At 36.7% G+C, this 14,313-nt stretch overlaps 2 protein-coding genes across 2 annotated transcripts; both read left to right on the top strand.

Annotated features, from left to right (window-relative positions):
• The first annotated feature begins 2,389 nt into the window (after nt 1-2,389).
• Nucleotides 2,390-6,601, top strand: LOC105088519 (fatty acid-binding protein, adipocyte). Its single transcript, XM_010979386.3, has 4 exons — nt 2,390-2,530; nt 5,009-5,181; nt 5,807-5,908; nt 6,376-6,601. Exons 1-4 carry the CDS (start codon nt 2,458-2,460, stop codon nt 6,424-6,426), a joined length of 399 nt encoding a protein of 132 aa, XP_010977688.1. The 5' UTR covers nt 2,390-2,457; the 3' UTR covers nt 6,427-6,601.
• Nucleotides 6,602-10,020: 3,419 nt separating this feature from the next.
• Nucleotides 10,021-13,930, top strand: FABP9 (fatty acid binding protein 9). The gene is made up of 4 exons (XM_010979387.3): nt 10,021-10,266; nt 12,733-12,905; nt 13,358-13,459; nt 13,626-13,930. The coding sequence occupies exons 1-4, from the start codon at nt 10,194-10,196 to the stop codon at nt 13,674-13,676; spliced, it is 399 nt and encodes a 132-aa protein (XP_010977689.1). The 5' UTR covers nt 10,021-10,193; the 3' UTR covers nt 13,677-13,930.
• Nucleotides 13,931-14,313: the final 383 nt, after the last annotated feature.

Below are 14,313 nucleotides of genomic sequence, written 5' to 3'. Positions count from 1 at the left end.
TTGGCATTTACCCAAAGGAGCTGAAAACTTATGTCCACACAAAAGCCTGCGTGTGGACACTTATAGCAGCTTTATTCATAATTGCCAAATCTTGGAAACAATGAAGATGTCCTTCAGTAGGTGAACGTATTAATAAACTGTAGTACTTCCAGACAATGGAACATTCTTTAGTGCTAAAAAGAAAGGCGTTATCAAGCCATGAAGACACACGGAGGAAACGTAAATACATATTACTAAGTGAAAGAAGGCAATCTGACAAGGCTGCACACTGTATGGTTCCAACCTTATGACCTTCTGGAAAAGGCAAAACCATGGAGACAGTAATCATGGCAGTGGTTGCCGGGTCAGGGGGAAGGCAGTGGCAGCATGGGAGGGAGCTGAACAGGCAAAGCCCAGAGGATTTTTAGGGCAGTAAAAATGCTCTGTATGACATTATAAGGATGAATACATGTCATTACATTTTTGTCCAAATCCATAAAGGGTACAACACCAAGAGTGAACCCTAAGGTAAAATACAGACTTTCGGCAATTATGATGTGTCAAAGTAGATTCATCCTTAGTAAAATATGTACCACTCTGGTGAGTGACGCTGAGAAGGGGGGAGGCTACGTGTGTGTGGGAGCAGGGAGCACATGAGAAATCTCTGTACCTTCCTCTCAATTTTGTTGTAAGCCTAAAACTTCTCTTAAAAAAAAAAAATCTAAAAACAAAACAAACTAGAAACAAAACAAAAAAGCAAAAACCATGATTAATTTAGAACATTTTTATCCTTGTATGAAGATTGTTCATTTTTTATTTTCTTGTCCAAAGAATTTATAATAGTAAGCCTACCCAGAGTGGTACACCACCCACAGTCTGGGAATCTGTGCAACAGCCCAGGGAGAAGGAACATTAACATATGCAACAATTAAAAATGACTATTTTTTAATTGAAATGTAGTCAGTTATAATGTGTCAATTTCCGGTGCACAGCACACTGTCCCAGTCATGCATATACATACATATATTCATTTTCACTAAAACTACTATTGGAACGTGACTTTATCGGAATTTTACAACAACTTGTTTGCCTACAGAAAATCCTGTCTTTTCCAGAATACTCTGCCTCAAACATTTCTGGGAAGCCCTCAGGACGCTTATAAATCAATCATGTGCTCAGCAGACACTGTCCAGTGGTATACTCAGTGCGCTGATGCATCAGCCCTCAATACTTTAATTTCTTTTTTCATTTCTAAAATCTGGGTATGCTCACGGGAGCTTGTTGCCCACGTGTGTATCTTTCATCATTCTGGTATGGGGCAGGGAGAGGATGGGGACACTGAAATACAAGATTACTTTAGAAAAGCATTCTCACGAATTATTCACCAGGTAAAAGAAGGAAATTAGATTTTGATAGCTTGTGACCACCCCACTTCCAGCTGTATTTTTAAGTAAGGCAACACTGTTTACAGCTGGATAAATTTTTTTAAAATCTTTCTTTTCTTTTTCTCTTCAATTTTTATTTATTTTGTGGGGGGAGACAATTAGGTCTATCTATTTATTTATTTTAGAGGATGTACCAGGGATTGAATCCAGGACCTCATGCATGCTAAGCATGCACTCTACCACTTGAGGTATACCCTCCCCCTAGAGCTGGTAAATTTAGAGCGTATAATATAGTTTGGGAACTGGGTGAATTTTCTCAGTATGGGGAGTATATTTTGGATTGGAGCCTATTTTTTTAATGGGTTTTTGGAAATCAGCCCTATACTCTCATTTAGGGGATGAAAGAGTGAGGTTAAATTATCATTTATTAATTAAATTTACTGTCCAGATTCCTGATGGGTAATTGAATTGATTTCTTTCTTTTTCATTCATATAAAATGGTTGAAATGAGAAGCCTGGGGTACTTTAGAATGCCATTACTTCTTTTGTTATAATTACCAGGCAATCCTGAGACAGGGTTGCCCCCAAAACCTTTGCAATTACTTAAGAGTATCTAAGGTAATTCTTATGTTTTCTCAATTCAAAAGAAGCACACAATTGTAATTTTAATAGTAACTCCAGAAAAGGGAGTCAAAATTCATCCCAAGATAATTACCTTACTCGCTTCTACACTGGGGTAAACACATATGAAAATAATAGGAGGAAATTCAATGCACTGAACATGAAACTGTCAGAACAAGAATGTTTAAAATATTCTGTTAATGGCTAAAAATAAATTGTATTCTAAGTCCAATGACCATTTGCCAGGGAGAACCAAAGTTGAGAAATTTCTATTAAAAACATGACTCAGGAAAAACTGCAGAGGCTGGTAATGAAGGAAATGATCTGATATCATTTTCAATTGGTTATTCCTAAGGTCACATGTTCTGGGCATCTTTAAAAGGAAATTATCTGACTCCAGAGGGTCATAGCACCTTCCTGAAAGCTATAGCTTCCTTCTCACCTTGAAGAATAAGCCCAGAAAGCTCACAAAATGTGCGATGCTTTTGTGGGCACCTGGAAACTTGTCTCCAGTGAAAACTTTGATGATTACATGAAAGAAGTGGGTAAGGAAATTGGTTGGGTGTGTAATTTTTGCTCTGGGCAAGAATGGTTTATGGCTGTTTTTCACTCCGGAAGTACTGGCCAGACATGAAATGCTGCTTCAATAGAGAGGCCGTGAAAGTAGAAAGTGAGAATCGTTTGTTTCTAGAAACATTCTAGATGGGAGTCACAACTAACGCTTCCTAAAGTTAAACTGATACTGAAAAAGGGTGTAAGTGGAATTGTTACGGTGTACAGAAGTGACAAGATTTTATTTCATTGCAAAATTGCATATCTTTGGTCTTCTTAGCTCTTGACCTGTTTTTCCCTTCATTCTCCTTTGCATATAAAATAAGCAATAACTTGGAAATAAAATTATATGTAGTTCCTAGCATGCAATAATTTCCATTTGAAATCAGAAGCACTGTATTTCTCATTTTAATGTAATTTTTTGAGTAATGTATATTAACCAGTTATTTTACTGTCTCAAGGTCAACTTCTTAAAATGTGTGATTATTTTATGGGAGAAAGATAAATCTTAATTTCAGAAAATATGTTCCTTAAAGGGCTTAAATATTTGTCTGACCAGAAATTGCATGGAATGCCATAGAATTATTGATAATGGAGGCTTTTGGGTTTTTAGATTCTGCTAACATTGCCTGTGTGCTGAGCAAATGTTCCCCAGATAATTACGGAGATAAAGCAGAGGAATAGAGAGGCAAGATTTCACTCAGGCAGCTTCTGTCTTGAAAATCCATCTTTCAAGGGGAGGCCCCCCTCCCTCATCTCCCGTGCATGATAAGTTTACCCAGGAGTTGCAAACTGGGGAAATATTTTTTTCACAATATCTTTATTAGGGGTTATGATTTACTCCCTAAATCTTAAGAGTTAACTTTCTACTAAATCTTACAGTTTATATTTTGCTTGTCTCTAATTACTGTTTTCCTTGTTTATAGGCAAGAGGGGAATCAGGGACTTCAGCATGAGCGATACCTAGCTTTCAAGAATATCCACTATTTGTGATTCGATTAAGCTAATTGACACACATTGACATAGGCACGCTGGGATTTGAGACTATTTAGCTAGTGATTTTTAGAAACATTTATACTTTTAATTTTTTTATATAAATTCTCATGTGTTTTAAAATTATAAAGTGCTGATGAAAATGAAAGATAGTAAGATGCCTCCTGAACTTAGCTGTGCTAATTGATGGTCAGGAAGGACAGAATCAAGCTAGTGGAAAGGATGATTTTTCTTAAGCTCAGCAAGTCTGGAGTCCTACCCGACATTGCATCCATTCAGCAGGCTGACTCACTCCATGTATTTGATGTTATATTTTGTAACAGAAACAGGACTTGGTGAATCAACATATTGTCTTCCCTCTTGTCTCCACTTTCAGACAGGGAGCTAAAGCATTGCATGTTTTCTATAATATTTCTCTCCCTGATCTTCACTATGTCTAAAAACTGTGGTACCTGTAAGAAGCTTTTAGTCAAAGAAGTAGCTTAGATTTGTGTACACATCTTTTAAAAAATCCAACACATCTATGACTGTCACAAATTCTGTATAACATATGCAGTGACAGGAAGTTACTGCTGTCTATGTTAGGTCGTAAACTGTTCACCCAATCCCTGTCACAAGAAAAATACATTTCTCTCTTTTTTTTAAAGAGGAGTTTGCCGCTTAAGTGATTGGGAACCAAAAGATTAATTTCTAAACCTCCCAAAATAATGATTTCTTATCCTTTGAAGTTTTCACAGTTGATGCCTAGTTCTTTAACATTTCCCATGATTTATTGGGAACAGCATCCCCATCCTAAAATGGTGTGAATGTAGGAAGCATTTTGCCTTTCGGAATAAGTAATCAAAATCTTCATTTCATAGTAGCGTCATGTGGAAGAGCCAAGAAAACTAGACTGGCAGCTAATGCCATGGAATGTGATTTATGTACACCCAAACAGATTACTTTTTAACTGAGTAACTCTATACTGGCCACCAAAATCCTACTGAGAGTTCTGTCTTTGACCGTGGATTAGATCGCTGTTGTTATCTAAGAAGGAAATGTCGAGGTGCCCCAATTGTTCCATGAATTGAGCAAAATGACTGGCTGCCTTCATGGTAGAGATGACCAGGTAATTTAAGAATACAATGACTTTTAAAATTTGTATGTTCCAGGAGACTTGATCTTTATATATATTCTTGTTGAAAATTAACAGTGGGTCTTCTAAGGAGTTGTATCTGAAACCCAGAAGGGGAGATTTCAAGAGTAGACTTGTACCTCAGGTTTTCCTAAAATATTAGCCTCTTTACTTATCTGCAGGAGATAGTTACATAAGTCTTTAAGAAACTCACTCGTCTCACTGGTGCCTTTCTCCTTTCAGGCACACGTGCACACTCCCCTCCCTCCACCACCCCCCCGCCCCACCCCACTACAGCTCTTTCTTAGATAAAAAAAAATGAGAGGAAATTATAAATTTGACATTTTTCTTTTCCCAACTCTAGGAGTGGGCTTTGCCACCAGGAAAGTGGCCGGCATGGCCAAACCCAACGTGACCATCAGTGTGAATGGGGACGTGATCAACATTAAATCTGAAAGTACCTTTAAAAATACCGAGATTTCCTTCCAACTGGGCCAGGAATTTGATGAAGTCACGGCAGATGACAGGAAAGTCAAGGTGAGGAATAAGGGATCGAAGCAGAATAAGTGCCTGGTTTCTAAATGACCACAAAAAGAAGCCAATTTTCAAAAGGAGGAAATCTGTTCCATCGCAGGCCAACGATGCCTGACTCCCAGATCTGAACCATGTTGCCTTCGGTATTTAGTTGGTGAATTTGGCCTTTTTTTTTTTTTTTATAAAGTTGTCTTATTATTTTAAAAAACAATTAACATAACTTATTTCTTATACCATATATATATAGCATTTGACATCAACTAAAGTAACAACAATGTTAGAGAACGTTTATAAAAGAATGGAAGGAAAAAAGGAAAAAAATCTCCTATGGTACCACCATCTCAACATACGTTTATTATCTATATATTTTCACTGTATTTTTTCAAATGCATGTTTGTATAATATTCTGCTCATAATATATATATATATAAATATATATATATATATTTATATATATACACACATATAAATAAAATTTTGTATGCTATTGTTTTGGGTACTCCTTTTTTTTAATATTTTCTTGTAATATAGGATTACTAGTGACCTCAAAATGTTCCTTCAAATAAAGGCACTCTATTTTTTATTTTATTTTTTTCCATCACTTTCATCAATTTCTATTATGCCTCAGAGCATCGTAACTTTAGAAGGAGGTGCCCTGGTCCAAGTGCAGAAGTGGGACGGAAAATCAACCACCATAAAGAGAAAACTAGTGGATGACAAACTGGTGGTGGTGAGTATCTTCTAGCTACTTAATTCCAGAGTCTACTGCTAGGGTATCTCACTGTCGTTACTCTACCCAGAGAAGCAGATAACTGCCCTTGTTGAACAAAGAGGTTATTCTATTGGGATTCTGGTTTCACCCTGGCAATTACCCTTTATGCTTTTTAGCTCAGCCCAGGCACACTGTGCCCCAGGAAGCATCCCCGAACCTTCTCAACATGAACCATATTGTACTGTGTATTTCTAATTATGTTTCCCACTCACCATATAGATTGTAAGGTTCCTTGAGGGCAAAGCTTGTGTCCTCTTGATCTTTCAATCTCCCTAACTTATTGCAGTATCAGGGATCTATAGGAACTCAGAACTAATATCTCCTGATGAATATTGCTTCTTTCCCAACACTGAAGGAGACAATGAATAAACAAAACATAAGTGGTCTAGTCTCAGGGATTTACCAACAATTTTTTTTGTGCCTAGGAATGTATCATGAAAGATGTGATTTCCACCAGAGTTTATGAGAAAGCATAAGCCAAGGGACATTGAGCTGGACTGAAGTTTGCATCCAACTCTACGACATTCTGTCGGATGTGTTGTTCAAACATACGTTGTTATTTTCCACTAACTAGCAAGTGACGAATTTCCCCCCAAATTGATTTTATTCAATATGGTTGTGTTGGTTAAATAAAACTTTTTAGATTTATAAGGTGACGTAATGATTTATTCATTGTGTTGGACAATTTCTCTTTTTTTTTTTTTTTGACAATTTGTTACTCATGATTCAGTAATGGAAATAAAAAGTGTATTAGTGCTTTGTTTCCAGGATAAGTAGTGTGACTTTTCATAATAATCCAAGGTGAAAAAATTAGTATTTATGAATTTTCCATTGTCTTAGGTGGAAGATGATAAATATGTGCTATTACTAAATATGAAGTCTTTCTTTAGCATAGCTATAGTCAAGTAACTATCTCTTAACTACTAAGGTAGTTTTAAATGTAATGAAATTGTGTACAGTCCACAGCTGGCCCAGGTACTGTCATTTCACACCCTCTGTCCTGGAGCTTTAGGAGAGAGAAGTAGAGTAGCAATGAGTAATGTGGGAAAAGATTTCTAGGCTATACATTTTAATCTGAAAAAATATTGGTAAACCAAACTATCCCTGGCTCTCCCAAGAATTAAGTCCAAATAATCCCATAATATTTATTCCAGGAAAGAGGTGACAGCCTTGTAATGAATAATGATGCAAATGTTCTTGTAGTGTTTTCCAAATTTTCCTTTTTTTCTTACCAATGGCACTTTTTATTCAAATAAGCTGTTGAATATGTTCTAGAACTTTTTATTCAAGTAAAATCTCCATGGTACCCCAATACACAAAGCAGACAATAACGATAATAAGGCTTCCTAGCTAGGTAGGAGTATGTGTTCATTTGTGTGTGTGTGTGTGTGTGTATTGTTTCTTCTGCACATTGTGGGGCTTTGAAGCATCACTACAGATCATTGGAGTTCCATGTACAACAAAAAACAACTTGACTTAAAAACAGGCAAAGAACTTGAATAGACATTTCTCCAAAGAAGATATAGAAATGGCCAATAAGCACATGGAATGATGTTCAGCATCACTAATCATTCATGATTATGCAAATCAAAATTTCAATGCGATACCACCTCATACTCATTAAGATGAAGACACTATTTTAAAAAATAACTTATTAGTGAGGATGTGGAGAAATTGGAGCTTTTGTGCCATGTTAGTGGGAATATAAAGTGGTACAGCTACTGTGGGAAACAATAGGGTATTTCCTAAAAAAATTAAAAATAGAATTACCATATGATCCAGCAATTCTGCTTCTGAGTATATACCTGAAAGAATTAAAAGCAGGGTCTCAAAGAGGTATTTGTACACCCATGTTTATAGGAGGATTGTTCACAATTGCTGAAATGTAGAAGCAATCCAAATATCCATCAACAGATGGATAAGCAAACTGGTATTTACATACAATAGAATATTATTGTGTTAAAAAGAAAGAAAATTCTGAGATACGCTACAACATGGATGAGCCTTGAGGACATTATGCTAAGTGAACTAGGCCAGTCTCTCCATTACACACACACACACACACACAAAGAAATATTGCATGATTCCACTTACATGGAGTACTAAAAGTCATGGAGGCAGAAAGTAGAATGGTGGTCACCAGGGAATGGGGAAAGGGGAGAGTGGGAGGCTATTGCTTAATGGGCATAGAGTTTCAGTTTTGCAAGATGAAAAGAGTTCTGGAAATAGATGGTTGTGACAGTTGCAAAACAATATGAATGTATTTAATGCCGCTGAAGTGTGCACTTAGAAATGGTTAACACAATTAATTTTATGATAAATATATTCCATCACAATAAAACATTAGGAAAAAAATCTAATGTGGCTCCAGTTAAAATATTCAATGTACAGCGATAAGTTAGCAGACATATTTCCAAATACTTTTGTAGCTTCTAGTACATATTTAATTTCATCAGTATGCCTCAGCAATGGAGAATGTAGCATCTCAAAATTAAAGTTTTATTCAAAACTACTTAACATCTAAAATGTCACAGGACAGAAAGCTGATGTAGAAAACGAGATACTGAAGAAGCATAGAAAAATAAGATCATGGAGAAATACGCATTGAAACTGTCATGGAAACAAGACTCGTAACTGTTCTATAACAAGGTACTATATTCTAGTTCTTTTACTAGGATTAACAATTAAGAGTATTCTTCTGTGAAATTTTTTAAATTGAGGAAATGGTGCTTTTTAAAAATAATCGAAGGAGCCAAAGGCTAGTGATGGTAGTGGCAGGACTGGGGAGAACTTTCTCAAAGCAGAAGGGAGATTTGTATGGTAGCAATGAGACACTGAGCAAAGGTGAAGGAAGCCTGAGAGCCCCTCCACCATCACATAACCACAGGGAGAGAGCTGTCCTATGAGCAGGTCAGGAGAGACAATGTATTAAAACCTTATCTTTAGTTGCCATTAGAGAGGTTGAGATTAGTGATGAGGAAAGCCATCAGTTCAGATGAAATAAACCCTGTTTATTCCTTTTATCATTCATTCACAAAACATGTATTGAGCACCTATAATATACCAGGCACTACCTCAGAGATACAGATGTGAGTAAGTTATATTGTCTTTGCTTAATGCACTCATAAAGTGGCTCAGGGGACAGCTGGAGGATAACTCGTTGCAACAGCATGAGAAAAGGCTTCTAAAATACTCCTATTAAAGTATAATTGTATCCCATAATAGGGATCAGCCAGCTCTGAACCGGTCTCCCCAAAGAGGAGCTGTTTGAGTTGGATCTGGAAAGCTGGGAGATGCTGTGTGTAAGGCCAGCACCACATGATACCTGGAGTTGGTTGTTTTGAGTCCAAATTAATTTAGGCGGCGCTATTTACAAAGGCATGTCAATCATGAAGGCTTAAGCTGTAAGAAAAATCAGGATACAAAGTTATTTAAATAATAATAATGGAATTTATTAATTCTAATAAAGATTCCAGAAATAAAGTGGTCTTGAGCACCCCCCCCCCCTTTGGCTCTGTCATTCTCAGTTTTGGCCTTATCTTTGAGTTGGTAACACAATGGATGCAGTAGTTCTAAATATCACAAAACACCATCAGTGATAATTGTTACTTTTCTTCCCAGTCCACAATTACTCTTGATGAGCAACACTGATAATATTAATAATACCCTATACCTCACTCCAACCAACTGTAGGCATTTCAGTTACATTAACTAATATCAATTCATCAACCCTGCAAGGAAGGGAGGGGAAGATATTATTTTAATGAAGAGGGTACTCTGGCACTGTGACTTGTCCAAATGAAAAACAGCTGAGGTAGACCAAGCAAGGATGTCCTTGGATCAGATGGGAAGACACCTCAGTCAGGTGTTCATTAGACATTTGCTGGGATATGCCTTCAGAGCTGACTCAGCATTCATAGTGCAAAATGCTGATGTCTGTTGAAAACTGTCTCCATTCCACAAGTAGTATTTATCAGGTGACTCTTGGATTGTAAATCTCTTTGCTAGAAGTGATAGTTGACTTCAATTCAGCTTAATATGTTAATTTTGTTTATTTATTTGGAGGTAAATCAAGTGAGTCAATGCTGGTGCCTAGAACCTTTGGTCTTGCTGCTGCCCATTGGCCATTTCAGAAGAGTCACGTGATGAAGATGACGTTTAAATGAAGATACTGGTAGCAGTGTCTTGCCTAACTTTCTTTGGCTTTTGGTTGTGAGTGCCTCTTCTCAACAAGCTTTCCATCATGATTGAGCACTTCTTGGGAACCTGGAAGCTGGTCTCCAGTGAAAACTTTGAGGAATACCTGAAACAACTGGGTGAGAAATGCCACCACAAGATTTGGAAATTGGCAATGCATTTTGTGATGTGCTTGGGTTTGCACTTTGCAGTGAATTTTCCTACAACTGTCTCTTTCGTTTATGATCCTAGAGTATATTCTTATGATGTTAACAAAGCTTATGCATCTACTTTCACTTTTTTTCTTACTAGTAATAATTATCTCTTTTTGTAATACTAGGCTGACAGTTATTTCCTTCTAATTTTTTAATCCATATATTTAAACCCATTTATTCTTTTTGAAAATACTTCATCCTACCCCCATGATAGAGATTCTTTTTAGCTTGGTCATTTCATTAAATAGCTTTTCCCAGCTTCACATTTATGGGCAGTAATACCTATCTATAATTAAATTTATCAGCTAAATTTGTTTCAAGGTTTGCTTTAAGTTATAACTTCAAAAGAGCAATAGCAACAAACAAAATTTCTGGCTGGTTAATTTTTAGAGTTCTGGTGCACATGGGAGATATCTTAAAACACTATTTTGCAAAATTTCAAAGGCTTTATTGGAGCAATGGAACATTTTCTCATGGAATTTTTCACCATTGGGTATTTCTCAGAAGTATAAACTCTGTTCATACTTTCATTCTTACTCAAGTTCAGTAAACATCATTTATAGTGGCTCAGGTCTATAATAACAACTATTCTTTGCTAATGATAGAAAAACAGTAATTATTTAATATTCAAATAATTATATAAATATTATATTTATATATTTAATTGTAAATATTTCATTTTATATATAGATATAAAGTCAAGGATTTTTTTAATCTTATTTTTTTAAAAAAAACTTGGTTGAAATGATCAATACATAACGAGAAGTCAATGTGTTCATAATGTAATATTTGTTACTTTTTCTTTAGTATGAACTCTCTCAGGAAGTAATAAAACCATGTTTCCCTATCTCTTCCTGGATTCATAGACTCCTCTGTTTTGAGTTTAAAATTTTTTTTTCGATAATAAATAATTAAATAAGTTTGGGGGCATCTGAGAAACCTGAGGCTTATGCTAAACGTAGCCATGTTTTGACTGGGGACTGGACTTAAGCAAAGTGCAAGAGGGAGTAACAGCTGAGCACCTACTAGGTGTCGATTGCATGCCAAGAACCATCATTTAACCTCCTAGCAACTATGAGGTGAGAACTACAGATATCTGCCTGGACCACTGAGAAAGCTCTTGGTTACAGAAGGGAGATAACGTGGCCAGGCTAACAAGTGGCAAAGCTGGAGCCCGCTCTTTAACCACCCAGCTCCTCACTCTTCCGTGATCCACACCTAACACTGCTTCTCTGTCATCAGAGGCATCCCATCAGTCGATGATCTGCATGTGAGCTCGAGTTCTACGCGGACACTGAGAGAGGGGGGAGTCAGCTCTTCTGCCCACCTATAGCGGGAGCCAAGTTCAACAATGGACAATCCCCAACCTGAACAGTAGGGCTAGGCTCTCAGCCGGATGGTCCAGCCTGCATACCTCGCCTTTACTTGGCCAGACCTGAATTTTATCTGCTAACAAGGGAGAAGCTTGGACTTTATAAATCATACTCTTTCAGAGTAGATTAGACACTCTGAAAATTTCATTTCTTGGGTTTTTTTTTTCTTTTTTATCAAAGTAGAGTTAGTTTGCAAAGTTGTGTCAATTTCTTGTGTACAGAATAATATTTCAGTCATATATATATACATATATTTCTTTTCATATTCTTTTTCATTGTAGGTGACTAGAAGATATTGAATATAGTTCCCTGTGCTATACAGTAGAAACTTGTTGTTTCTTTTATATATGGCAGTTAGTATCTGCAAATCTTGGAACTCCCAATTTATCCCTTTCCAACCCCTTCCCCCACTGGTAACCATAAGTTTGTTTTCTGTGACTGTGAGTCTGTTTCTGTTTTGTAAATAAGTTCATTTGTGTCTTTTTCTCAGTTTTTCTTTAAGAAAAAAAGTGTGCTAAAATTCTTGGAGAGTTAGAAAACCTGTATTTAAATTTCAGCTCTGCTTATTACCAGACACATCACCTAGAACAAGCCTCTCTACCTCTCTGAGACTCGGTGTACTCATCTCTAAAATGAGGATAATAACACCCCTGCACTGTTGTTGCAACACTTCATGACAAAGCATGAGTGTCTGATCACCTAGAAGTCACCCTACAAATAGACATTTTAGATGGAGTCCAAGAGTCTCCAAGATTTTAGGTGAGGCACACTAGTCTCAAAAAGTGAATTTAGCTTTTCAAAATGTCAAGTATAATAGTGTAATTACTAGACATATCTTCTGATTAGGGTGGTCTGTCTTCATCCAGCCAGCACAGAGATCACTGAAGACATTTATGACATATTATTCAAAACTTCATCCTGGGAAGTGTGCGTTCTTTTAAAATTGCTTTCCAAAAGTGATTACTAGCACTTCTTCCTAAACTTCTTAAGAAGATAAGTTGTTTTCTCTGCCTTGTAGGAATGAGTGTTACAGACCAGAACCTTGCAGGGTTAGCAAAGCCGAGAATCACCATTAGTGCTGACAAGGAGAAGGTTAACATCAAGACAGAAAGTTCTTTCAAGAACTTTGAGATCTCCTTTAAGCTGGGGGAAGAATTTGATGAAACCACAGCAGACAACCGCAAAGTGAAGGTAAGAATCCTCCTGGTCCACAATCAGGTAAAAGCTAGAAGATGGTTAGGCATGGTTTATTCCAATTTGATTAATTATCCAGTAAGTTTGGGCTTGTTTTATTAATTAACATTGCACATCTCTAAAGTCAGTTCTTTGGCAAATGATTCAGGGCTAAAAAATTCAACACATTTTCACTGTTTTTCTGATCTCTCTTTGTCATTGTATAAAAGAGCACGCAGAAGGATTATTCACAAATAGTTTAGGTATTGCTTACCTGGGGGAGAAAAGCATTAATTGAATAATCTCTTGAAACTTTCCAAGTCTGATGGCATTAAATTATGACAAAAACTGATGTGAGAATTTTGGAGCAAAGAATTTCAAAACTGAGATGAAAAAGTAAATGTCTAGTCTTGTGTAGATTAGAATGTAGTAAAGTGCTATTTCTAACAGATTCCTTTCTGCTTTTATAGAGTATCGTAAAATTAGATGGTGGCTCAATGATTCATGTCCAAAAATGGCTTGACAAAGAGACCACAATCAAAAGACGAATTGTAGATGGCAAAATGGTAGTGGTGAGTTTTCTCTAAATTCAATTTTTTTTTTACATGTTCTTATTTGAGGCATGCCTTTCAAGTTACTCAGTTGTTTTGCATCCTGAATAGAGGGTCTGGGGAAAGAGGAACAGAGCAAGTTCAACCTGTCATCTGCCAACTGTAATAGATTCCTCTTTGCTTTTAGGAATATACCATGAATAATATTGTCAGCACTCGAATCTACGAAAAAGTGTGAAGAAAGTATCTACAGCAGTGAAAACTTGCTCACTAACAGGAAACTGGGACTTGAAGAAGATATGCCTCAGGGCCAGAGATTTAAAAAAAAAAACACTCAGCATAAATTTGCTCAATAAAACCATCAAATTAAGTGCAGTTTGGGAGCTGTGTAATAGTGAGGGTTAGGGACAATCTCCTCAGCGGGTGAGACAAGACGTTATTTTAGCCCGTGGTGTGACTGGAAGATCACTAAAGTGCCCTTTATCCTTTGTACACCTGACTTCTGAGTTCGTTGATTTTCCTCCAGTGGCCCCATTCCATACAGGTTAAGGCATTCTGGCAAAGGGTGCTCTGTTGAAATTCATGTGACCTGGAAGCAGGATGTATTATAATCATCAGAACCCACTTTGGGCAGCACAGATGTTGAAAACCAACACTGCTGTTCTATTTTTGCAGAAGTTTGTCCCTGCTTAGTAGATAAGATAGATAGATGATAGATAGACGGATAGATAGGTAGACAGACAGATAAATGATAGATAAGGGGGGAGAGAGAGACACTACAAAATAGAGTCTGGACATTATACACTGTGCTTTAACTATTATAGAAGAACACTTAAAACAATCATTATCTTACTTTTCCATAAACTCACTTAAAA

This window comes from Camelus dromedarius, chromosome 30 (genome assembly GCF_036321535.1).
Source record: "Camelus dromedarius isolate mCamDro1 chromosome 30, mCamDro1.pat, whole genome shotgun sequence".
Taxonomy (NCBI): domain Eukaryota; kingdom Metazoa; phylum Chordata; class Mammalia; order Artiodactyla; family Camelidae; genus Camelus; species Camelus dromedarius.
The sequence above is the reverse complement of the archived record's forward strand: the minus strand, read 5'-3'. Positions and strand labels throughout refer to the sequence as shown.

Bases quoted from the DNA above. Each gene is read 5' to 3' on its own strand.
- LOC105088519 (XM_010979386.3), top strand. From the start codon at position 2,458: ATGTGCGATGCTTTTGTGGGCACCTGGAAACTTGTCTCCAGTGAAAAC. The intron at 5,182-5,806 runs GTGAGGAATAAG...ATTATGCCTCAG, and splicing joins CAGATGACAGGAAAGTCAAG to AGCATCGTAACTTTAGAAGG. The intron at 5,909-6,375 runs GTGAGTATCTTC...TTTTGTGCCTAG, and splicing joins TGGATGACAAACTGGTGGTG to GAATGTATCATGAAAGATGT.
- FABP9 (XM_010979387.3), top strand. From the start codon at position 10,194: ATGATTGAGCACTTCTTGGGAACCTGGAAGCTGGTCTCCAGTGAAAAC. The intron at 10,267-12,732 runs GTGAGAAATGCC...TCTGCCTTGTAG, and splicing joins GGAATACCTGAAACAACTGG to GAATGAGTGTTACAGACCAG. The intron at 12,906-13,357 runs GTAAGAATCCTC...CTGCTTTTATAG, and splicing joins CAGACAACCGCAAAGTGAAG to AGTATCGTAAAATTAGATGG.